The following is a 23865-nucleotide window of genomic DNA, read 5'->3' on the forward strand; positions in this document are numbered from 1 at the left end:
GGCAATTACTATTCCACACAAGGCCAAGTAGATTTGGAGCCCCCCCCCCCCCCCCCCCCCCCGCCGAAATCAACAATTAAAAACTGCATTTTATGTAATTAGGTTATAATGTCTGATGATCTGAAACATGTGTGACAAGTATACAAAAATAAAAAATACAATGAAAATCAGAAAAGGGGCAATGCTTTTTCACAGCATTGCAACCTATTAAAGCCTTTTGAATGCCAGTATATTCATTCAAGAAAATCCAGATAAATGTGATAGCGTAGCATAACAAAACAAAATAACTATATCTATGCTTTTTATGATAGTTAATGCTTGCAAATTAACATTAGCAATAATTTTCTTAGCCTCCTGGTAACAGGGCCAGCCTTTTGCTGGGTTTCTGTTCCCTCTTATGTAAAATTGAACTAAAACAGTAATTTAAATGAGAAGCTGACACCTACAAAGTAAGTCAAAACAAATCAAAAATGAAATGTGAACGCACAAAAAGACAGGAAAGACAAGAAAAGACGAACAGTTAGATTAATTGTTCATTTTAGTGGTTTGTGTAACTATGAACGCGGTCCACCGTTAGGTGGCGGTAAAGATCCTCATAACAGGGAAAGAAGCCCGCCACACCTAAAGAAGACGTACTTCCGTCGTGACGCAATCGTTAGTAGTAAATGGCGGTCACCAACAGGCCGGACTATAAACATTTCCACGGTTCCAACTGTAACTGTCTAATTATCATCAAAACATGTACTCGGCTGTATCGCACATGCAGGATAGTTATAAGATCTTTATTTTCAACTTTCAGGTCGGCTCATGCTCCGTGCTGAGAGGAAGTTTACAACTAAAAGGACCAAGAAAACGAAAGAAACGGTAAGAAGAAACAGGTATTAATATCTGTGCTCAGTTAGCTTATACACGCGTGCAGTTACATGACTTGATAAACACCCCGTGTGTTACATATGCGGACAGGTCTACAGGTTTTTTCATATACCCGTTGCTACCCGCTAAGCGCTATCGTTTTGTTTTAGGTTAACAAATGGAGAACGACGACAGTCACGAAGAAAAAGACACGGAGCCTGAAGTGGCCAAACTCCGGCTGAAAGTCGAATCTTTGAAACAGGAGCTCAAAGAGTGCCGAGCCGAGCTGGCCAAGTTACAGAAGCAGCTGAGCCACTCCGAAAGACTGCAGCGGAGCACGGAGGGCTATAACGAAGACCTGAGGAAGCAGGTCAGTTCAAATGAAAAGAAGCCAAACATATCATAGAGATGGGAGACATATCCTCCAAATTATATCACGATGCAACAAAAGATTTTGCAATAAAGAAATTCTCACAATATGGAGATCGATTTTATTTTCCAATGAGCTACTGTCATTGATTACCGACTTCCTAATTTAAAGCAGCAGCACTGTTACAGTGAGATAGCAGTGGCACAGCATTAATCAAACAACAGCACAACATTAGCCTAAGTGGTGTTTTCATCTGGAAATCTTTAAAGGTAACTAGAAAGTGCATTTTCTGAAGAAACTGCAGTGTGAATGCTTGAATCTGAATGTATGCACTGAAATGAATTAATTGCTGAATTTTGAGTTAAAAATATTGAATGAGATTTTAAAAAAACAAACAAAAAAAACGAATTTAACCTGAAAACAAAAGTGCTGAACTGCTAAAAGCTGAAGGTTACACAGAAGAAGAAGTTGGAAAAAAGCTGAAAATGTTTTAATTGTAAATTAGAAAAACCTAAGAAATGAGAAAAGAACATTTAGAGTCAGAAAACATCTGAAAGAATATTAAAAGGTTATATTCTTTGAATCACTGAATGACTAAAATGTGATCCCTCCACTTGGACCCACACAGTTTAAAAAGTTTACATCTCTGAGCTTTGAAAGACAAGATGTTGGAAAAAGAACAACGATGGCGACGTTTTGAGGGTAAAATGATGGCTTTAACACTGTGGACACAGCAGCAGTTGAAAGAGAAGTGCTTAAGATGAATCTTGGCAGAGTGGCAGGCAGAGCTCGTTAAGCAGGCAGGTGTGAGCCTGGTTGCTATAGTGACCGCACCCAATGGCTCCATACACACGACACAGACATGCACCTCACTTTTGCTGCTTAAAATGAACAGAAAAGTCAGGCCGAAACAAATCGTTCCCATATGAAAAGTACAAGTCGTATTGACGAAATTCTTTCACCGTGAGCGACAGCAGCTTCTAGTCTACTGAATTCTCAGTTTTCATGCCTGTGGAGTTTATTATATGGACGTGGTGACAGTGTAAAAACACCATGCTCTTCTGATTTTCAAACCAACCTTCTGAGCCGTTTTAACATTAGAGTCTATGGAAGAGTTGGAGGGAGGAGGCTGTGCATTGGTGACATTTATGAAAGAACCATAACACCTAGGACAATAGTAAACACATTGGATGAAAGAGGACAGCCATGGCTACGTTTTGAGGGTAAAATCATACCTGTAGAGCAAACGCTGTGGACACAGCAGCAGTTTTAAAAAAGATTTTAAGATTAATTTTTTTGCTCCTCTCACTCTAGCAGTTGAGCTGCCTCACTCTAGCCCCAACATTCCGTCCCATACACACCCATTATAAACTCTGAAACGGGTGAAAAAACATCATGAAACTTAAACTGGAACTGAAGAAAAAGTATAATAGATATTGAAAAGATAAATACAAGTTGAATAGTTGAATGTCTTGTCTTCGTTTTAAAGTTTGAATGGTGGCTCTATGTCAATGTATGTGGAAGTAGTAAGAGTTTAAAAATGAGTAAGTTGAATGAGGATTTGAAGGGTCTCCCCATTGAAATACATTATAAATTTTTGTTGAATAAAGTTGAATAAAATTAAAAATATAAATGTTAAAAATATGAAAAATAGAAGCAGTGTTGTCCAAAAGAATAGGAATCTAACGGTGTTTGAATGGTTTTTCTAAGTTGAACGGTTTTGAAGGAGTAGGCTTTCAAAAAACGTACGGAATAGATAATAATAATAAAATAGAATAATAATAAAGATTCGAATAACAATACTGTGAATGCTTTTCAAGCATTCACACTAATTAGAATCACTTCACTGTCTAACTCTTTAGGAGCTGCACAATATTATCACAGAACAAACATTGAAAAATAATCTCTACCTGCTTTGTGTATTTAAACCATCTGCTTAAAGTCTTGATTTTCCACCAAATAACTTCATCGTTTTTTTCCATTTGTGTTTGATCTTGCTGTTACATGGAGTGTAACTAGTGAGTGCTCTGAATGATGCTCTATGGAGTCAAATGTTTACTATCATGTTGCCAGTATCTCCTCTTTCTCAGCCTGATTGTACTTTGCGGTGTGTTTTTGTGGTGGTCAAACAAATTTGTCACTTTGCTTTGTTGGAGGTACTAAATGGTAATTGGAGGCTAGCACTCGGATATAACCAGGCTTGTCTTATTGTTGCGTACCGAGTAAACGAGTTGAATTACTGTAGCAATGATAATGAGATATGACATCTTTAATATGATGCAAAAATCTACACCGGCATTAATGCAGATAATCTAGACAGTCTAGATCTAAATGATGTCATATAGTAGTTTTGTTTGTTCTGAGGTGTATTTTGAGCCAGTTTAATGTTTAAAGTGGCAAAAGGGCCAAGGTTTATTTATTTTTTTAACCTAAGTTGTGCTCTATTTTTCTGCATTATGGTTTAAACCAAGAAAGGAAATCAATTTGAATTTTTGAATGTTTGCGCACTGAATTTTATCTCAATGTGTGTTGGTTCAGGTCGACCAGCTGAGTGCAGAGATTCATGAACGGAAGAAAAAAGATAAAGACAAAGTCGACTGTGAAACTCAAACAGAAGAACATGTATGGACAGAAACTGGTGTGTTACTTTCACATGCGCATGAATGAAATTTACTCATTGTGTCATTAAGTTTAAAAACAGCCTAAAGCTGTTTTAATATTCCTTTTCAGATTATTATAATTACTACTATGGAGACTACGGTCTGAACTCGGAGGGAGCAGACACTCAGGAAAGCCTGAACACGGCGCCAGCTGATTATGAGGCAGCAGAGAGCTCAACAACAAATGAAGCAACAGCTGCAGATGTGTCAGTTCAGCCAGACCAGACCAGTTTAGCGGTCACAACAGAGGTATCCATGTGTGTCTTTTTATTTTTATCTTAGCATTCCTATACTTATAAAAAGAGTCATATTCCATTTATAGTCACCATTATAAAACTATTTGTGTTTCAGGGGAGCGATGGAGGATCTATAGCAGATATGTTGAGGGCCACTGCTGAGGAAGCTATGACACAGACTGGGTTTGTGTTTGATGAGACTTCTGGGATGTATTATGACCACAGCACGGGCTTCTACTACGACTCGGTGTGTGAGCTGTAAAGTTTGGCAGTTTATAGTAGAAATTATTTTAGAGGAAGTTTAGTTTGGCACACATTTCTGACATTTTTCACCCCTCTCCATCAGGCCAGTCAGTTGTACTACGATGCCAACTCTGGCATTTACTACTACTACGATGCAGAGAGTGGACGATACCAGTTTCATTCCAGGATTGAGGTTCCTGCTGTGCAGAGTAGTGCAGAGCCGTATCAAGAAAAAACGGACGCTGATAAGAAAGGCAGAAAATTCAAGAAAGGAGTCAAGAAAACATCACAGGATGATAGGGTATGTAATAGTGCAAGATTTTATTTATGCATTCCTTAAAAATGTTACATTTTGTTGCTGACAGCTGGCTTTGACCTTTCAGTTCCCTCTTTAAAATCCAATTTGTTTTGCTGGTCTCAGTCTTCAAATAGATATTTTTTTTCTTTTTATATGAAGCTAGTTGACTTAAAGACTATTCCTCTGACCTAGGTGCAAGAGGTGACTAACTCTTTGGCTAAAATGAAGATTTCCTCTTACTGGAAAACTCCTTCCTACAGAGGTATACCTTTTTAATATTAATGTGCAAAAGATTTAAAAGTATGTGTTTGCTTTTTGTTCTTTAAAAAACTGAAAATTAGCTTCTTATTGTACACAGCACCTTAACAATCTTTAAAGGTGACACAGTGAGTCAAACACTGACCCTGGTCTCTGTGTTGCCTGCATTCAATCCTTTTGTGTGAGATACGGCTAATAAAGAGTTAGTGAAGTGAAAAAGTAAACCCATGAACCTCAAAGGACGCAAATAATAAGTTGCTGAAGCTCAGCTCAACACTTAGAATTTGCTGTCAGGCCTGATTTAACCTGGTAAAGGTCTTTAATGTATTCTCTTTGAAGACTGAGACCGTCTATAAGCTTTCTGTGCCAAAAGATTGGGGATCCACAGTACAAAGTCCAGCTTTCACAGCAGATGGTAGTTTCACTGCTCACTGTCTTAATGACAGGAAGTGAAAAGTGACGATGTAAAGCTGGAAGAAGACGAGGCCGACTGTGTTGAAAGGCAAACGACTAAGAAGAAGACAGAATCACGGAAAGCAAAACGAAGGTCTCGCAGTCCAGATGTGGCTCCACGGAGAAAAGACTCGTCCAAACGCAAAGAAGACGGCGACAAATATCCATCAAAGAGAAAAAAGCAGAAAAACGGCTCACACCATGACGATAAGGGAGACTCAAGGAAGAAAAGGAAGAAATCTAAGTCGGAAAAACATAAAAAGAAAAAGAAGGGCACTCGGAGTGATGGATCTGAGGGGAACAGTGAACCAGAAGAGGGTGAGATCACAGAGTCAGAGAGGGAAGAATGGGAGTCTACCCCCTCGTTCTCGTCGCCCTCGAGCGCAGCCTCAATGGAAAGTCCTGAATCAGAAATGGACACACAGAGTCAAGAAGGTGAGAAGTAAGAGTAGTCTGAATTAACTCACATGGCGTGCACAGTTTGTTTTATCTGGGGCAAGTTTGTTTGATGGACCTGTCACTTTTTGGTAATGCTTGTAGCTGTCTGAGACTTGTCATATTTTTGTGAATATGAGTATGTGGTGCTTTATTTTTTTTTTCCTTGTAGTCAAAGACATCTGGCCTCCCTGTGTAAGAGTGACTGTGGTCAGGTCTCCTGTGCTGCAGGTGGGCACTCTGTTCATCATTACAGCCGACTCTCCAGCCACCATTGGCAGGTCTGTGGGGTTGTTTTCTGTTGCTGTTTGGTGATTGCATGGCAGCAGAAGTGTATTTTGTTCACACATTGCAACAGTGGGAAATTTTAGCACTTTAGTTGCAGTTTGAATTAAATCACTCACAAGATTTCAGAGCCGTTGTTAAAACTATGAGTAGTCAGTAAAAAGAGGTTAAATTGATCTCTCTGTCATATAATAGCCAAGTGAAGACAACATGCTGTCTTTTGTGTTTTCAGAGAGAAAGATATGAACCACGCAATCCGAATACCAGAAATGGGAGTCAGCAAGGTACCTCTCCTTTCCGCTTTCCTGCAGGGATGGAAGTTACTCTGTTATGAATGATTGTTTTTTGTTAACACAGGCTTATGTGATCTTTCTAAATGCCAGTATGTTTGTGGTTCTAGTTCCATGCAGAGGTGTATTTTGACCAGGAGCAGCAGAGCTACATGCTGGTGGACCAGGGAAGCCAGAATGGAACGGTGATCAATGGCAACCGCATCTTACAGGTGAGCATTTTGTTTACGTTTGAGTTGAAAAGAAAAAAGCAAACAAAACCTGAACTTAGCCGATACCACGTCAATGATACTTTCATCTGCAGCCCAAAACCAAGTCTGAGCCACATGCACTGATGCACGGCGATGAAGTGAAGATGGGAGAGACTGTGTTGTCCTTCCATATCCATTCAGGGAACGATACCTGTGATGGCTGTGAGCCCGGTCAGGTGATGGCTCACCTCAGCAAGCACAAGAGAGAAGACAACACTGGTGAGCTACTTAAAGTGAAACACGTCCACAGAGAGGGGAATATCTTTTTTTTTTTTTTGCATAGATTCATGAAACAACAGTGAGCCTGCTCTTGTTGTAAAAGCTGTGCTCTTACCCAGTGTGAGATTACACTCCTGAGTTTGCCGCTGTTGTTTTCTAAAGGTCCTGCTCTCACCAAAGAGGATAAAGAATCACTGCGACAGAAAGAGCTGAAGCAGATGAAGGCCAAATATGGCCTGCAAGTGAGTGCAAACCTTGGTGCAGTCATAAGTTTTAACCCTCTAGTCTTTTCTTTTCCTTTTTTATAATAATGGAGGCACTCATTTCTCTGCTTTTCTGCAAACAGAGCGGTGACTTTGAGGAGACGAAAGCCTTGAAGAACCCCAAATATAAGGATCGAGCAGAATCTCGAAGGCAAACAGTGGGCAGTGAGGGTGCTTTCCAACGCGATGATGCACCGGCTTCTGTTCATGAGTAAGTGTTAGCAAATGGCTGTAGTTCCACCTGATGGGAAATGCTAGATTCAAGTGTTGATCATTCACTGTGTCTGTTTTCCAAAAGGGAGATCAGTGAAGTGAATAAAGGACGGAAGATGCTGGAAAAGATGGGCTGGAAGAAAGGAGAGGGACTGGGTAAAATGGGAACCGGAATGAAAGACCCGGTAAGACGATCCGCTGATTCTGCTGGTGGAAGTTCTCCTTTGTTTCAGTGCAAAACAGCAATGTGATTCAATTGTCTTCCTTTTCCGTTCCCGTCTTCACAGATTCAACTGAAAATCCGAAAGTCCCAGTCGGGTTTGGGAGCAGCTGCCGCCATGTCTCTGGACGACGCGTCTTTGACTAAATCAAAGTCCCAAAAGAACTGGGAGAAGGCGCGAGAGAGGTTCGCTGATACCTGCCAGCCTGACTCGCTCGTGCCCAAAACCCAGAAGAACACTTCACCCAAAGCCTGGGTCAGATCGGAAGAGACGGAGACCACACCGAACAGCTTTGAAACAGAAGGCCAAAGTTAGGAGTCAGAAGAGAATTTCCACAGATTTAAAAACTGGGCACTTACGCATATTGACACCAAGAGGAAATGTGTCGTTTTAATTTATTTCCTCAGCTGTGAAGAGTCATGCAACCAGTTGAGACTAAATTGAGTTTTACCTCTATTCTTAAGAGTACAGGATATGCCCTCATTATTTTACTGCCACCGTAAAAACAAACAAATAAACATTATTGACCTGTCTTTCAGTGCTGTGCAGTTATATCCTCACTTACAGTGGTTAGGTAACTCTTATTTAATGTAGACCACAATAAGAGTTGCTGAAGGATTGAACTGGAGTGTCGCCTACACACACACACACACACACACACACACAGAGGGCAGAGGTGCCACTGTTCCTGCTAGTACAAACAAGGATGCGAATAACCTCAAGCAAACATTGACACAGTGAAGCAATATTTCTCGCATTGAGATCTTTTTTTCTTTCCTTTTTTATGATGACGACTGAGGATCTGTTCAGACAAATCAAAGCTCACCATGTCAAGTCACAACTTCTCTGTGTTACTGTCCCCAACCCCCCCCCAAGCCTTTAAAAAAGAAAAACAATATTCTGAACAAGCTAAACTTATCTGTGCTGTTTGATTTACTTTGACATATTGTGGTGTTGCGTCTTTTATTGTCACTTCTATGTTTGCTAAAAGCAGAGGGACAACCACATCCACATACTTGGAACTACAGTGAGCAAACATTTAACAGTCCCATCTCTATGCAACCTTATCTACGGGTTCATTTTAGGGTGTGTGAATATTTGCATGTGTGCGCAAGTCTGTCTCACACCGAGCGCAAAGAGAAGGGAAATCTAGCACAAGGTCTGTATTTTAGTTTGTATAGTACAGCCCATGAAAATCCATTAGCACGTTTAAAGTGTCTTTGCTGATGCTGTTATAACTGCATGAGTTAGTCATGTAGGAGAGGTGGAAATCCTCATTCTGCATCAGCTCAAAGTGCCGTAAAATTATCAAACAGCTGAGAGGCTGGACTCACGTGACGGTGTTGGTGTAACTCCTTGAGCTGGATCTCCTGCTGTTCTTCCTCTGACTTTGAGTGCCACCCATTTTGAGCTTTCCACTCTTCAACAGATGAACAGACACATTCCACTACTGTATTTATTTCCCTCAGCTAGCAGTCATCGTCCTCATCGGTGCACTGCTGTCAGATTTCTTTCTTGACAGGTAGGTCCTCCCTCCTCTGCTCAGCTACTTTCGCAAGTCTCCTCCCTCAATTTAACTGCGCTCACCGAGAGTAAACGTTCAATTTGTAAAACTACTGTAATAAAATTGGGAGGGATCTGCTTGTGTCTTGTGTTGCTCAGTTGTTTTGTGTATAAAGTCTAAGGCATAAAAAGATATTGTTAGTCATGAGATAAAGTGGGATGTGGCTCAGGGCTTTTGAGAGATCTGGCTTGACCAGTTCCCGATGCTGAAAGAGTATTCAGAAGAACACAGAGCCACTGTTCTTTGAAGTGCAGGCTTTTCTATTTCTATTTTCTTTTTGCAAGTTTTTATGCAGTTTGTGTGAAACGACTCTTAGTACAATCGGAAACAAACAGCTGCTTTGGTGCTGTGAAAATGTCTTGGGTGTTTTGATGAAGTGCATTTTCCCATCTCTACAACACAATCAGTGCCAGTGAAAATCATTCGGAAGAGTAAAAAATCCATAATGCTCAATGTCAAATGACTATCAGAAACTATGCACTGTGTGAGTTAATGCTGCTAAAATGGCACTGACCCGTAATGTAGTCTGGCATCAAAACATTCAGCGTGGATCCTTTTGAGTGCTGCAGGTTACTGTGTGAGGCATATTTTACTTGACTGGATGTGTTAATAAATAATGATATATGTCAATATGAACACCAGCACCCAAGGTTACTTATCTGGGGATTGCATTGCGAGGAAATGATCAATTTTTAAATTTACCTCAACTGTCTGTCGTATATTAGTTGTGGCTGATTTACGATTAGTCCTGACGCAATAGCTCTTTATTGGACTGCACCATCACAAGCAAGTGGAAACAAGTCTCCTCAAGTCCCTGGAGCTGGAAAAGTATCTTAGTTATGCGACAGTAATCTGCAAACATGGAGTTAGTATTTAGAGGGTGGAAAGTCTCATCAAGGAAAATGTGGTGTGGCCCAAGGAAGATACCTTAAATATTGTGATCCTAGCTAGCTGGTTAAACAAGCCATACATGAGGGAACCACAGCCGTAGTTTTGAAACAACTGGAACATTATTAAACTGATATCTGCCTTGCACAAAGATGCCTTGTTTTGCGCCCGATCATGCTTTGAGCTGTAAATTCTGTCAAGAGCCAAGGAGCATGAAAAGGTCAGCCAGTTTTCATACCACACATTGCATCACATGGAATATACTGGGCGACACAGACTTGCAAAAAACATTCAACTAGTATCTGATAAAAAACAAAAGGACTCCCATATGCCTGACAGAGGGCACTATGAAGGGTGTGTCGTACCTCCAATCTTGATCGTTTAGATGAGTATTTCCTGCAGTAATTTTCTATTTGATGTACTATATGGATATTTAAAATGAAGAAAGCAAAATATATTTTGTTAAATAATTTTTAAGTGTAAACAAGAATAAAAGACTATAAAAGCTGGGTTTGAAATAACCCAGTAAGTTTCTAATTATAGGAAACTATCTATGCTATTTAACTAGGATTAACAAAATTGGATGAAATGAAATGGTACAAATTACATTTAGTACATGAAACAGTTATTTTAATGGAAGGTAATTATTAAACTATAAATCCAATCACTGAATAAACTCAGCTGTGAAATTTACTCAATAATGCCTCAATAACATTTAATTTTCATAGATTAGCAAAATTAAGATGAACATGTGGCCTGATATCTCTAAGTTGTTGAGAAAACTCGGTGGACTGTTCAGGGTTAACAAAAAAGAGAGAGGGAGAAAATCTGCAGAATTATAATCTCTCACACCCAAGTGGAAAAAAATGCCGCAGACATAAAATTATAATCATTTGTCTTTGAGTGACCTCATGTGACAGACTGGTATGAAACCAGAATCTGTGTAGTTTAGTGTTTGTTGGAATGACCACAGGGTTTAATCAGAGAAAAACTCCTCCCTCCATCATCAGTCACAGGACGTAAATCCTTTCTGTGGGTTTCCATAATAGTTAAGGACCATAATGCAAGCACGGGTGACAGCAACATGAATTATGGTAAATATATGTCAGAAATACAGTTCAGTGAGTAACGTGACACCAGGGTTTCATTATTTAGAAAATAAGTTGAAGTCTGTGTGGTGTATTACATAGCAGGGAGCAGTAAGAAAACACAGTTAAAATTGGATTCTGAGTAATTCTAGCGGCTGTGTGCCAAAGTAAAGCCACTGTACTGTATGTAATATGCAACAGAAGCAGCAGTGAGCAGAGGGAGCAGGGTCACAGCCACAAAATGAAGCCTTTACATACAGCAGGGAGTCCTCTTGTCATTATAGTATGTCTGTGTGTGTTTCTACAATGATGAAAATTTATGATTATTTGCTATTTTATTGCAACAGCTTACTTTCTTTTTCCCTTTGGCCACACCATGACCGTCTGCCCCAATCTAACACTGTGTTATCTCAGTCTCCGTCTGTGTATGTGAGCCTATTGAGAGGCATGAGACCAGAAGTGACACGTCGGAGGAACAGTACTGCGGTGACTCAACAACCCCCACTTCTGCTTCCGCCTCTGTGGGCCCTCTCGGCCATATCCGTTTACATAAAATCTCAGCCTCTGGGCCTCTCAACATCAGAGCAAAGCTGAAGACGCAATATATTACTATTTTTAAACCTGACTGTGACTCAAAAAGAAATTCCACTTGGTATATGTAAACATAAAAAAATCACATGAGGAGAGCAGAGGTGGGGATGTGGGGGGTTAAATATCCACAGGTCATCCATCTTGATCTTTTCAGCCAAGAGGAAATAAACCTCATTCCAGCCACATTCCAGCAGCTGGAGCCAGCTCTTACTGTTATACTCCTTTTTATATCTGCACTCTTTGATACTCAAACATCTTAACAGAGCAGGAACTTGTGTAGAACTAAAGCATACAGCCTCTAACTGTGTATTTGAATAAGAACTGTCTGTGTATGTGACGCCATCCAGCTCAGTTTAAATATCCAGGTTAAAACCTCTGTGCTCCACGCTGAAAGGAAATTCCAACAGCACTGCAGCTTTCTCATGGCAAGTGACTCACTCAAAGCCACTGATGAATGTCTTCCACCCGTGGCCTTTCCTGCTTGGAAAAGGCCCCTCTGGGTGTGTCTCCCTGTGACCTCATCTTCCCAGAAAATTCTCCAGAAACTTCAGCAGCACATGATGTAGCCCCTGTGCAAGACACCGGCAATAACAAACCAGTCTGTCTCTAAAAGAGTCTCACTTGGCTTATCACGTCATCTCTTACGGTGGTGTGTCTGTGCCTTAGTCTGCTCAGTCAATCAGAGCATCACTGTCTGTGCGTAAATGTGTGAGTGTGTGAAGGCAAGCGTCCTGTTTACTGCTGGCTGTGACAGTTTGAACAAACAAAACAGTCAATCTTAACCTAATTGTCCTTGCCAACATTGTTTGCCTTTAAATCTTTGTGCCTAATTCCTCCTCTAAGGTGACTAAATGTCATGTGTGCAAGCTTTCACCAACCTGTCAGTTACAGCCTTCACAGGAGAAGCACTAATGAGCAGAGCTACTTTACAGCCCCACAAACTACAAAACCGCCGGGTCAACAGGAGAGGGGAATTATAGATTTGTGAAAAGAGGCTTTGTATTCATGCAAAAAAAAAGAAAAGAAAAAGACAATAGTGCTCACATGGCAGCAGAACGAAACAGACACAACACATTCAAAGAGTCATCTGACACACTGTCCAAAAAGTAGCTGATCAGTACCAGAAAACACACTGTTAACAAAAGCAAGCATGTAAACTACACAGACCACTTACTTACATGAATAACGGTGCACCTGACTGGCAGGAGAAAAAGAACTGTTCAAAAGCTCTCAGTTTTTAAATAATACCTCAAATCTCTGTTGACTGACAAGCTGTGGCAGATCTGCTGCGAGGTTTAAGTCCTTCACCGAGCCGTGGATGTAGAAATCCCTGGTCAAAGATTAAAGTCCTGTGTTCAGAACAGCTGCTGGAGTTGCCGCTCTCAGAGTGGAAATTCTTGTTCGCTCTGCGTGGTGGTGATCAGTCCATGTGGCTGGATGGGAAATGGGAAATAAACTTTCTGGGCAAGGAGCCAAGAGCAGGGTTTTAAAGACACAGCCGTAGCAGTGCTATATGAGGCTGAGTCACACTTTACAGTACACTACAGCCGAGCGGAAACACTGCTTTTAAACCACTCTGTGATAACTTTAGATCATTTTAAAAGTTCATATTCTTAGCTAGATTATGATAACACTTAACTGATCTCTTTATGATTAAAGTACAGACCCAAAATATATAACACAGTTGCTTCTTATTTCTTGTAAATTTAGACTACAATAAGTAGTTTCTTATATAATCTGGTGCTTAGAACTAAGTTTTTGTTATTTTTGGAAAAAGTAGAAACTCGTTTGCTAGTCCGTTATTGTTTTTATCTCACTCAGAAAATCACATGAAGATAAAAAAGTGTGAATAAAAAAAGAAAACTTGTTTATTTATTGACCTAATTTCATTGATTTCTTTAGCGCAGTGATTGCTTAAGAAATCAGTGAGCTGGTGTCTCCCTCTAGTGTTCATTCGCGAGAAGGCATCTGCAACAAAGTGGCGTGTTCAGCAAAAACTACAGCAGACCCTTTACAGTTGGAAATCAGTAAATAAACGCTTGCCTCATTCATATATGATGGAGTTTATTATGTCATTTCATTATGTGCTACTTTGCGTTTCTGCCAGTCAGAGCTTTTAAAGGAAATCAGCATCCATACAAGCCTGCTGAGTTTTCAACTGTGCTGGTAATCTCTGCGGAGAACCTTCCTGGAAAGGCAAAAACGACTTCTCTGCTGAGGCATTAAAAACTTGAACAACACAGCTGCACTGCACTGTGCACTTGCAGGCCTAGGGCTTAATAAACAAAAAACAACATCTTAAAAAATATGAAATGTTTTGATGTTTTCAAAATTGATTTCTTCAGTCTCAGCTGACTGCGGGTTTTCCCAACTTTATAAAAAGTACATTTGACTGAAACTAGCACCACTGTTGAACAATGGCCTGTAAGGTCAGTTTCAGGATCATTAATATGCAAATTGTGATGAACATTGATCAGTGACTATTGATCAATGACCAATAATAGGTGAATTATTTGAATGTATAGCATACAACCCATAGCAAACCCATGTTACTGCCTGTAGTACTGACCCTTGTATGTGAATTATATGAAATGAAGACACAGTTCCAACATCAAACACACTTGGTTGGTGCTGAGAGTTGTCCTGTTGCTGAGGTTGGGGTCATCCTGTAATCTCTTATGAACTACCTCCACTGCTTCAGTGACTGAAACACAAGTGAAGAGAGATGTAACATCGTACGAGACCATTATTTCATCAGCCTCCATAATGACATCTTTCACCTTCTCAACAAAATCCAAGGTGTTCTGGATGTGGTGTTTAGAGCTGCCTACCAGCGTGTTGAGGTTGAAGACAGAACTTTTAGATGTTATAGGCGACTGAATTGATCATACAGACAATTGGTCTTAAAGATACACCCTGTTTATATATCTGCGGTGAACCATACACACTTAGTGTAGCTTCCCCTGGGTATATCCTGTGGTATGAGGTCTGGTAAATGCATTGTCTTTGATCTTGTTTCAGGGGCTCACAAGTATTTTTGTCACTGAGCAGTGAAACATGCAGTGAAACGCTCCTTGAAGGCTCGATGATCCCCAAGGACAACATTAAGTCAACTTACTTCTTTAGAGATGCCAAAAGACATTCAGGAATCCTGTAACTCAGACGCCTTCCCATGGCTCCCTCTTTAATGACAGAGTTGTCATTCAGCAATACCTGTTCTACCCGGATTCACTTGATATACTTCAGAGTTCCACTCACCCTTCACCTGAAGCTGTTTATCCTCTGGCAGATGGCTAAGGTCACAGTTTGCCACAGCAGCAGAATGTAAGTATTGCTCCCCTTCCTCTGCACCCCTTCCTTCAAAAGGTTTATATGCAGAACCCTGCTGGAGCTGGAGTGTAGACATCCAGTAAGTAGTGGAACCCAGTTTCTTCTGAACCTTAAAGGGTCCTTGCCACTTAGCCAGTAGCTTATTGTTGTTAGTAAGGAGGCGCACCAACACTTTTTGTCCAGGACTAAGGGACCTCTGCCGGGCTGATCAGTCATACCAGAACTTATGCTTCTGCAGGATTTTGGTCGTGTTCGACTGGACACTCATTTTCTGAAGTCACTCCCTCATCTGCACAACATAGTAAACAATGTTAACAGATTCCAACTTTGCCTCGTCTTCCTCCCAAATGTTTCTTAAGAAGGTTAGAGGTCCTGAAACTCATAACCATACAAGAGTTCAAACAGAGAGAAACCAGTGGAGGCTTGTGGTACTTCCTGTAGGCAAAGAGAAGATAAGGAAGCCCTTCCATTCTCATCTACCACCTTTCGAAGCATCTGCTTTAGAGTCTGATTAAACTGCTCCATTAGTCCATCAGTCAGAGGGTTTTATGAAGTGGTCCTCAGGCTTATAATACCCAGCAGCTTGTACGCCTGACATAAAGTTAGTTCTCTGGTTGGTCAGTGTTTCCCATGGAAACCCTACTCTTGAGAAGAGCTGTACAGGCCATTGATTTTGCCTTGATGGATTTCAGTGGGAAAACCTCAGGATATTTGGTTGCATAATCAGTAATTACAAGCATACAGCGATTCCCTGTCTTACTCTTCTCCACAGATCCAATAATGTCCATTCCAAGGCACTCAAATGGGATGCCAATAATGAGCAGTGGTGAGAGTGGAGCTTTGGAAGGAACTTCGAAGGATATCATTTGGCACTGAGGGCAGCTCTGGTCATCTTTGCCAGACCAGAAAAAAATGTTGTTTAAAGCGAGCTGTGGTTTTGTGTTTTCACAGTCTGTCCAGTAAGGGAGCAGAAACCAGTGTGAATACATGTCGGCAGCCGACATGTATTCACACTGTGCAAATGAAAGTGCCAGCAGGAGCACTGGAGGGGCAACAAGACAACCTCCAAAAATTAAAAGTGTTGCAGGTGGTGACCACAGACCACTGTTTTCTGTTTATCCCTCCTGACTGAATTTTCTCTAGTATCGCTTTTTGTTAGTATTCTTGTCACTAATGGTAGCATCAGATGGCACCTGCAGCCCATTCAGGTTGCACCCGAAGTCCAGCTTCTCCAGGATAGGACATACTATCCTGCCATACCAAACTGTCAGAGTCCATAAGGTTTCCATGAGGGCCTGACGTGGATCTCTGCTCACAGACCAGCAATATGCAGCTTGAGTGGGATTCACCAGAATCCTCTTTACAAATGAGAGCATGTTCACAAAAAGCACATGTAATTTGACAGTGGGTCATGGATGCTTCAGAGAGTCATATCCATGGAGAGTCACACAGACCTTTGTATATTTCAGTCCTCACAACTGTTATGCAGGGGGGTGTGGAATAAGGAAAATATTTTACTGCTACTCATACTCATCATATTACCATTGCATTAATTAACTTTGCATTAAGTCATTACCATTGCATTAATCAAATTAATCATCATTTCATTAAAACATTTAGTGAAACTGTTGGCATTACATTAACATTTTTATTACAAGTGCAGCTATGACCATTTTATACACATTGCATTTTGTGCTTATTAAAGAGTTGGAGCTCAGTCAGTTAATTGGAGGTTGTAAGCCTCGTTCGGCGCGATATCCGGACGATCTATTGTGCAAGTGACTTGAAGCTATAGAAGGTTAAAACTGCATACATGCCTACAAAACACATATAATACATATAATCTAGAAACAGGCTTGAGTGAAGGCCTGAATGTATTCAGCTTCTTGTTGCATTTGAGTTTGCTTAGTAACAGGTGACAGAAGATGGGCCAAAGAGGAGGACAAGTCCCTGGGGATCTTCAGGGCCATATTTGGATGAAGATGCTAGAGAGGGGGAATTTCGGTGTCTGCGTTTATCTCTTAAAATGATCATTGTCTGTAAAAGATGCAAATTATGTTTTTAAGATGCAAATTACGTTCTTGTAAAACACGAGAAGGGGCGTTATAAAAGCAATCTGAAGTGTATTTTTGGGCGGAGATCTACATCTGATGTTTTGCAGTGTACATCTTCCCACGCGTGTGTTCAATAAACTCATCTGTTTGATTGCATCCTTCTGGGCCTCTAGTATTTTGTTTTGGTTCTCAACATCGGGACAGGGGCAAGAGGGGTGGCATGATGATACAATACATAGCTTTAAGTTGTTTTTGTGGACATTTTGTTGACTTTATTTATACACAGGGGATTTTCACATAGTTCACTGAAGAGGTATGCGCCACCCTGCCTAGACCTCTTGGCCCTCCTTCGCACCTCCATGTAAAATTTTCTAAATCTGCCACTGACTCCCACAGCATACCAGAACCAGATCAAACCCAGCACAGTTTAAGGTTTTTTTTTTTATACCCATAAGGAAGCAGAACCTCACTGAGCCCCTGAAACTGTGGTGATCACCTGGAAGAACCAGCAGAGTGCCATATAGCTTGCAGTGTGTGTGTGTGTGTGTGTGTGTGTGTGTGTGTGTGTGTTTCAAATCTCAAAAACAGATGAGCTCATTGTCATCCTGTCCTTAAACCCATTACTCACGCGGTAGCCAGGCAACAAGCTACTGGATACAATAAAGAAACATGCTAGCTTCAGTCCAGGATTTTTATAGGGTGGCGGCATAATAAGGATCTAGAATAAACCAAGTCTAATAAAAAATATTATGACCAAGGTTCGTGTAATTGTGGATCCCATGTTGCTTGTTAATAGACACAGGGTGTATCTATAAGGTGTCTTTTTCTCATTGATCCACATGTTTCGGTGTGTAAGCTTCATGTTGAGAACCTTTGATATTAAAATCCAAACAACTAATCACCAATAAATGAATAATAAAAAGGATGAAGTAGCATCTAAGTTTGTTCCTCCCTTTCAAATATCTTATGTACATATACTACCACTACAGCAAACTTAAATGTGGATGCCCATAAACAAGCGCTCTTTTCTTTCACTTGGATCGCCTTATGATTGGGCAAAGTGACATTTCATCCTAACTGTAAATCTTACTGTAGTTGGAGAGCAGAGGGTTTACAGCCGCTGGTCGGAGTGGGTTCCTGCGTGTGTGTGTGTGTGTGTGTGTGTGTGTGTGTATGGATGGATGTAATGAGGACGTTACATCACTTGCAGTGCAGCCAGACACCAGCAGCAGCATCCAGCTCGGAGGTAACGCGGAGCACAAACCCAGCTGGCCATATTGTGCACCAGCTCCCCGCAAATCGGCTGCGTCACACCTCAAGAAGGCACAAAGCAGTACTGCAGGAATAAAACCACTACACTGCGAGAGGCTCACGGATCAACCCCCCTGTATCGCTTGAGCTGGTAAGTGCTTGGATGCATTAACGCGTATTTCTGTGTATATTTTCCCCATTCACGGTGATGCATCAGCCCGAGCTTTGCTTGTCCTCTCCTGCGCTTTTGTGCTCAACGGGTTTTCTCGTGGCCCACAAAACGCCCCACATCGTGCACATTACACTGATTGGATTGCATTGTTGTGAGAGAAACAAAAACATAATGCACAATTCCTGGAATATTTATGCAATCTTGTGGGGTAGAGGACGATGGATAATGCTTTTCCTTTAGGTTTAATGAGTGCTTGTTTTTTTTGTTTTTGCTTTTTGACCCCCTCAGGTTGGCGTTTTTCCGTGCAGGGAAAATGGTTAAACTGGGCAATAATTTCAGCGAGAAAACCAACGGGAAGGTGGTTTCTGAAGACGGGTTTGACACCATCCCTCTTATAACACCATTAGATGCCAGTCAGCTGCAGTTCCCCCCACCGGATAAGGTATGCTTTTTGATTTACCAAAATGTCCATTGATATTTGTGATTCAAAGTGAGGGAACCAGCGCGTTTAGTGGTATTGCCATCACTCTAATTAGGGGGGGGGGGGGAACGGGTAACCAGTCTTACACATCTCTCCAGTATTACACATCACTTCAGTCATATTGCTTATAACTGTATCACTTGCATTAAAAATAAACATGCCGATTTTACCAGTCATGTTTTTTTTTCTTCTTCTCATGAAGCGGCTGTGTTTTATTTTCCTGCCAGGTGGTGGTGAAGACAAAGGCAGATTATGATGGTGAGAGCAAAAAGGGAAAGCTACGATCTCCCAAAATCGCAGAGTTCTCAATAAGCATCATTGAAGGCGTTTCTGAGCGACTCAAAGTAAGAATAACGGAGCTGCTACAATCTGTGTTTCATGCATCATCCATTTCCCAGTATACTCCCACACATGCACATCCCTGAGAGCAGACATGTGTCTGCCTGCTGCTCAGGACATTTTTCATCCCCCCTCCAATCATAATATTTCCTCCCCAGCACAGCTCATACCTTTTGGCTCCTTCATTCAGCCCTCTTTCGCCTCCCTGTCCTCCCTTGTTGCCTGTAATCTTGGCCGGCTATACAGAGAGACATAATGCTCACTGATTCACTTAACCCCGCCCTGAGACTCTCATTAATTCAGCTGCTGCCATGGTGATGGCCTCCAAATGGCAGCATCTCTCCCACCTTTTAATGCTCCTTTGATTAGATGATAGATTTTTCTGTGCACACCTATAGAATGATTGAAACGCGTGTTTTGCTTTTATAAGAAACGAATGCGTAAAAGATGCCCTTTCTCCCTATAAATCCATCTCCGCATGTCTGTGAGCGATCCTCCCTCTACATTCATAATCAACAGATGAAAAAATATCTCTGAGCAGTGCCAGGCTCTCTTTGTAGGGCTTTAATTCTCAAACATAAAGCCACCGAGGCACATCACTGCCTGAGAGAACACAGCCTACATCCTCACGTCGGTGCTTTGAAATGTTGCAGGCGGGCCTTTCATCACAGAGAGTCTCTGTAATAAGCTCCTGTTGCTCTGCTTTGTGCACGCTGCACTGTGTGCTCTGCTGTGTAACTGTCCAATTCAAGCAAACAAATAAAAAGCAAATACTGTCATTCATATCGACGCACACTGTTAAGAATCTTATCAAATCTGAGCCAAACACAGTGGGCCAAAAAAACTAAAAACAACAACCCCTCAAAGAGTTGTTGGATGTGTGGCACATTGCTCATAATATGTGAAGTCTTGTTTCTCTGCTGCAACTGTGAAATTTCACAGATACAGAACCATTTCACTGACATTGCTTTAAAATAGAAATTTTCCCTCCCTCCAAATAACTTAGCATATTCATTTATCCTGCTGCATAAAGCACACCTTTGGGGGGGGGTTACATCTTGGGTAATAATGACGCGCTCACTCCCACTGCCCAGTAGCTCCAGTAGGTGTTACATAACTCCCCTGAGAGGTGGGAGCTGAACTGTACAGGTGGCCGCACAAACTGTGTTCTTGTCGAGTTAATTTATTCAGATTATTCTGTAGACCTGACTGGATGTTACTGTCACCGTTTTACTTTATGACCTTCCACATAATTGTCTACATATTTTTTTTTCTTTTGCTCTTTTACTCTCGCTCAACCTTTAATATCAAAGAAGCTATTACAGGTTGCTCCAGTCTGCCCACTCGCTTCCTTTCATCAAGATGTAGGGAGTCTATTTATGGTGTCCTTTAACGGAGCTGTCTCGTAGGTCTTCTGCTGACGATGGCACTGTGCGTCTCCTTTAGGTGACCTTGCTGGTGATCTGTGCTCTGGCTTTCCTGATGTGCGTAGTGTTCCTCGTGGTCTACAAGGTCTACCAGTATGAACAGCCTTGTCCTGACAGCTTTGTTTACACGGTAAGAAAAACATTTCACCGTTCATGCAGTAAAGCATTTTTGTTGCATTATTTTAAATGTCTAATTTAAATGAGGATTTAACTGATCATGAGTGCTGACACTACATTCACTGATACAATTTAAGCTGACATAAATAGAAAATGTATTTTTACCATGGATTTAAAAACAAAAAACTCTTATCTGAACTTCCTTAGATCCCCAATAAATCTACATTTTATTACCAGTGCCACCTGTTTGTGTGAAAATATGTAATTTTTGAGAGGTCAAACAGTACATTTTTCATATTACCGACAAAATGTTCAGTCAATATGCAATAAAACACATTAAATAGCTTTGCTGAAACAGCCATGATGGTCAGCAATTCGCAATAGCTTAACATGGCTACTTTTAATAAAAAATTTCATTATTAATTTTGTTGACTGGTTTCCAGTTGTGTTCCTGTTCCAGGAGCAGTTTAGATTAGTCCTTACCTAAGGCTTTTATCGTCTCATACTGCTGGTCTGCAAAAATGACATATTCTCACAATAAAAGCTGTGGGTCTGAGGTTATCGATTATTATCTCACCACAAAGCCTTGATCCCTCTACCTACAGTGCTGGGAAAAAGTCTTGAGTCACCCTTTATTTCTTTAGATTTTGCCTCCAATACTTTTGCTTCCAGCACTTTTTCACCAACAAGGTGATTCCCATAGAGCTATTACCCAAACACCTGGCACATCGTGACATGGTGTCCTTAAGAAATCGGGGAAAAAAATCCAGCAAAAACCTGACACAGGACCAGAGAGATGAATCTGGCCCCTCAGGTGGCCTTTCTACTGTCCAGTAAAGCCTAATCAGAAATGGTCTCAGTAGAAGTGTTGCTGTCAAGAAGCCATTTTCAGGGAAGGTGAAAAGGTAGAGGTATGCCAGATTATACAAGAACTAGTCTGAAAGTCTAATTTGAAACTTGTGGTTGAAATTGCTCAATGTACAGAGGCCAGGAGAGAGGTACCACAGTGAGTTTCTGTATCTGTATCTGCCATCTGTAAAATAAGGTTGGAGGTTCATGGTTCATGGCTGTATTCCTCCAGTGATGTTGGCCATCTTGACAAAGTTCCATCACATTTTGATCAACAATGCAATACCATCTGGAAAAAAAGGGTGACATTGATCCCAAACAAACTAATGCAGTAAAAGCATACCTGGGTATAGGAACAGAGGGAAACAATATCAGTCATGGATTGGCCTCAACATTACTGAAGCACTGTGGGGTCATCTTGTCAGGGAACAAATGAAAAGTCTGGAGAACTATTCTCGAAGACTACTTAAATAGATGACAAGAAAGCTTGACTAAGAGACTGTTTTGAAGAATAAAGGCGGTCATACCAAATATTTTGACTTTCAAGCTAATTACAACTGTATACATTCCCCCCTTATATACATGCATGTTTGCACATGTTAGAATAAATCACTGTAGCAATTTTCCAAAGCAAAATTTAAGACACAAATTGTGCCTCCAGACTTTTGCACAGCACTGTATAACTGTTTAAATGATAAGATTTAGCTTGCGTTGTTTTCTGTGCTCTTTTGCTCCAATCTATATTCTGTTGTCATCACCTATTGTGTGCACTGAATGAGTTAACTCCCAGTATGTTTAATTCTCTCTTTCTGGAGCAGCAAGGTCGCTGCATGCCAGCTGGGCTGTATGGCAACTACCCCCCTCAGGGCCCTGGGGGCCGCGGACGTCTCTTCACACTCATTAACCACTACAACATAGCCAAGCAGACCATCACTCGGTCAGTATCACCATGGGTGACCATCATGTCTGAGGAGAAGGTCACCCAGCAGGAGACGGAGACTGCCCAGAAACTGGCTTAACCAACCTGGGATCAGGTGGTGGCTTCGCCTGCTGCAGAAAAATAAATAATATGGTTGTGCCATTCAAGCAAACCTCCCAGTCCTGTGGCTTTAATGGTTAAAAATCCACTTCTCTTGGCTGAGGTGCTATGCTGCCTTGTTGATGCAGTTTGGTCAGCTGATGCTTACAGTAGGAGGAATTTCTGCAAGTGAGGCTAACAGCTGGGTGGATTTACAGGTTTGTTTGAATAGCATACACTGTTATTTATTTACACTTTGAGTGGCAAACGTGTAGAAAAAAAGCCACAGAAACAAACACTGACACACACATTCACTGTCTTTGTACATACACATATGTAACAGAGCTCACTTTAGTACTCAGATTGTGAAACGACTGTGAACCATCTCGTGTCTGCGTCGCTTGTTTTATGCACGCACGACTCTTAATAACAATCAGTTTGCTTTGAATCTCTTTGTATTCCAATACATCAAGTACTGATATGAGCATGTTGGAAATCTCGAGGTTGGGCGAGTGGTAAATTTCTCATGAAGTGACAGGATATTTGCCACTGAGGCCATCTGTATGAAAATGTCTTAGTGTTATGGTATTGTGAACAAAGGCTTGACTTGGAGGAAATGTACCAGCAGAAAACATATTTTAAATTGTGCTGTACTGCTCTCTGCATATAGTGCTTTAAAAAAAACCGAGTGTTTGATCAAGTTTCTCTTTCTTTTTTTCCCCTCAAACAGACATGAATGATTGTTTCCATTCATTTGGATTCTGTGAACACAATGTGCTTTGATTTTCTGGCTACACAACACTTATTTAAGGATTACTTTACAGAGCATAACTTTTAAGCTACTGTACTGAATGTTTTTTGCATTGCTAGTGAAGACACTGTATTGCGCAATGCTTCGCATTGATTAATGTCGCCATATATGGCTATAAGCAGCCACCACAGATACTAGAGTTAGGCTGATGTAGTGGAACAATCTGACAGTAGTTGCTTGTCCTGTTGTTTCCTTTCTGTATTTGTCATTTAACTTAACTTGCCACAAATTATGTACCTTTTTCAAACAATGTAATGATTGCCATTGAAGTGCATTTGCTACATAAAAAAAATGTCAAATGAAAAACTCAAATAAAGTGCCCACATTTCACACCGACG

The 23865-nt window shown here is 41.0% G+C and overlaps 3 protein-coding genes across 5 annotated transcripts in view; 2 read left to right on the top strand and 1 right to left on the bottom strand.

Annotated features, from left to right (window-relative positions):
* Positions 1 to 13097, bottom strand: part of tacc1 (transforming, acidic coiled-coil containing protein 1) — a 32651-nt gene extending 19554 nt beyond the window's left edge. Inside the window, exon 1 of one of the 2 annotated variants that reach the window (XM_004545197.3) lies at positions 12927 to 13097. Coding sequence is in view for 1 of the 2 variants with exons in the window: in XM_004545196.6 (XP_004545253.2) it covers positions 8882 to 8952 (71 nt within the window). In the remaining variant the exon portion in view is untranslated. Of the gene's footprint in view, positions 1 to 8881; positions 9155 to 12926 lie in introns of those variants that run through there. The other variant, XM_004545196.6, reaches the window with a different exon arrangement.
* On the top strand, positions 596 to 8080 carry aggf1 (angiogenic factor with G patch and FHA domains 1). 2 transcript variants are annotated; one of them, XM_012917519.5, is made up of 16 exons: positions 596 to 714; positions 800 to 864; positions 1023 to 1222; positions 3761 to 3860; positions 3953 to 4131; positions 4234 to 4365; positions 4465 to 4662; positions 4852 to 4921; positions 5978 to 6086; positions 6323 to 6374; positions 6491 to 6592; positions 6685 to 6850; positions 7013 to 7092; positions 7197 to 7324; positions 7412 to 7511; positions 7614 to 8080. In XM_012917519.5, the coding sequence occupies exons 3-16, from the start codon at positions 1031 to 1033 to the stop codon at positions 7860 to 7862; spliced, it is 1857 nt and encodes a 618-aa protein (XP_012772973.1). In that variant the 5' UTR covers positions 596 to 714; positions 800 to 864; positions 1023 to 1030; the 3' UTR covers positions 7863 to 8080. The 2 variants fall into 2 exon arrangements, with proteins under 2 accessions (XP_012772973.1, XP_004545256.2); XM_004545199.6 differs by lacking the exon at positions 4852 to 4921 and adding an exon at positions 5364 to 5805.
* Positions 13098 to 18221: 5124 nt separating the features above from the next.
* Positions 18222 to 23863, top strand: nsg1 (neuronal vesicle trafficking associated 1). Its single transcript, XM_004545191.6, has 5 exons — positions 18222 to 18464; positions 18774 to 18927; positions 19194 to 19310; positions 20752 to 20862; positions 22517 to 23863. The coding sequence occupies exons 2-5, from the start codon at positions 18799 to 18801 to the stop codon at positions 22715 to 22717; spliced, it is 558 nt and encodes a 185-aa protein (XP_004545248.1). The 5' UTR covers positions 18222 to 18464; positions 18774 to 18798; the 3' UTR covers positions 22718 to 23863.
* Positions 23864 to 23865: the final 2 nt, after the last annotated feature.

Source organism: Maylandia zebra, linkage group LG5, assembly GCF_041146795.1.
Source record: "Maylandia zebra isolate NMK-2024a linkage group LG5, Mzebra_GT3a, whole genome shotgun sequence".
NCBI lineage: Eukaryota > Metazoa > Chordata > Actinopteri > Cichliformes > Cichlidae > Maylandia > Maylandia zebra.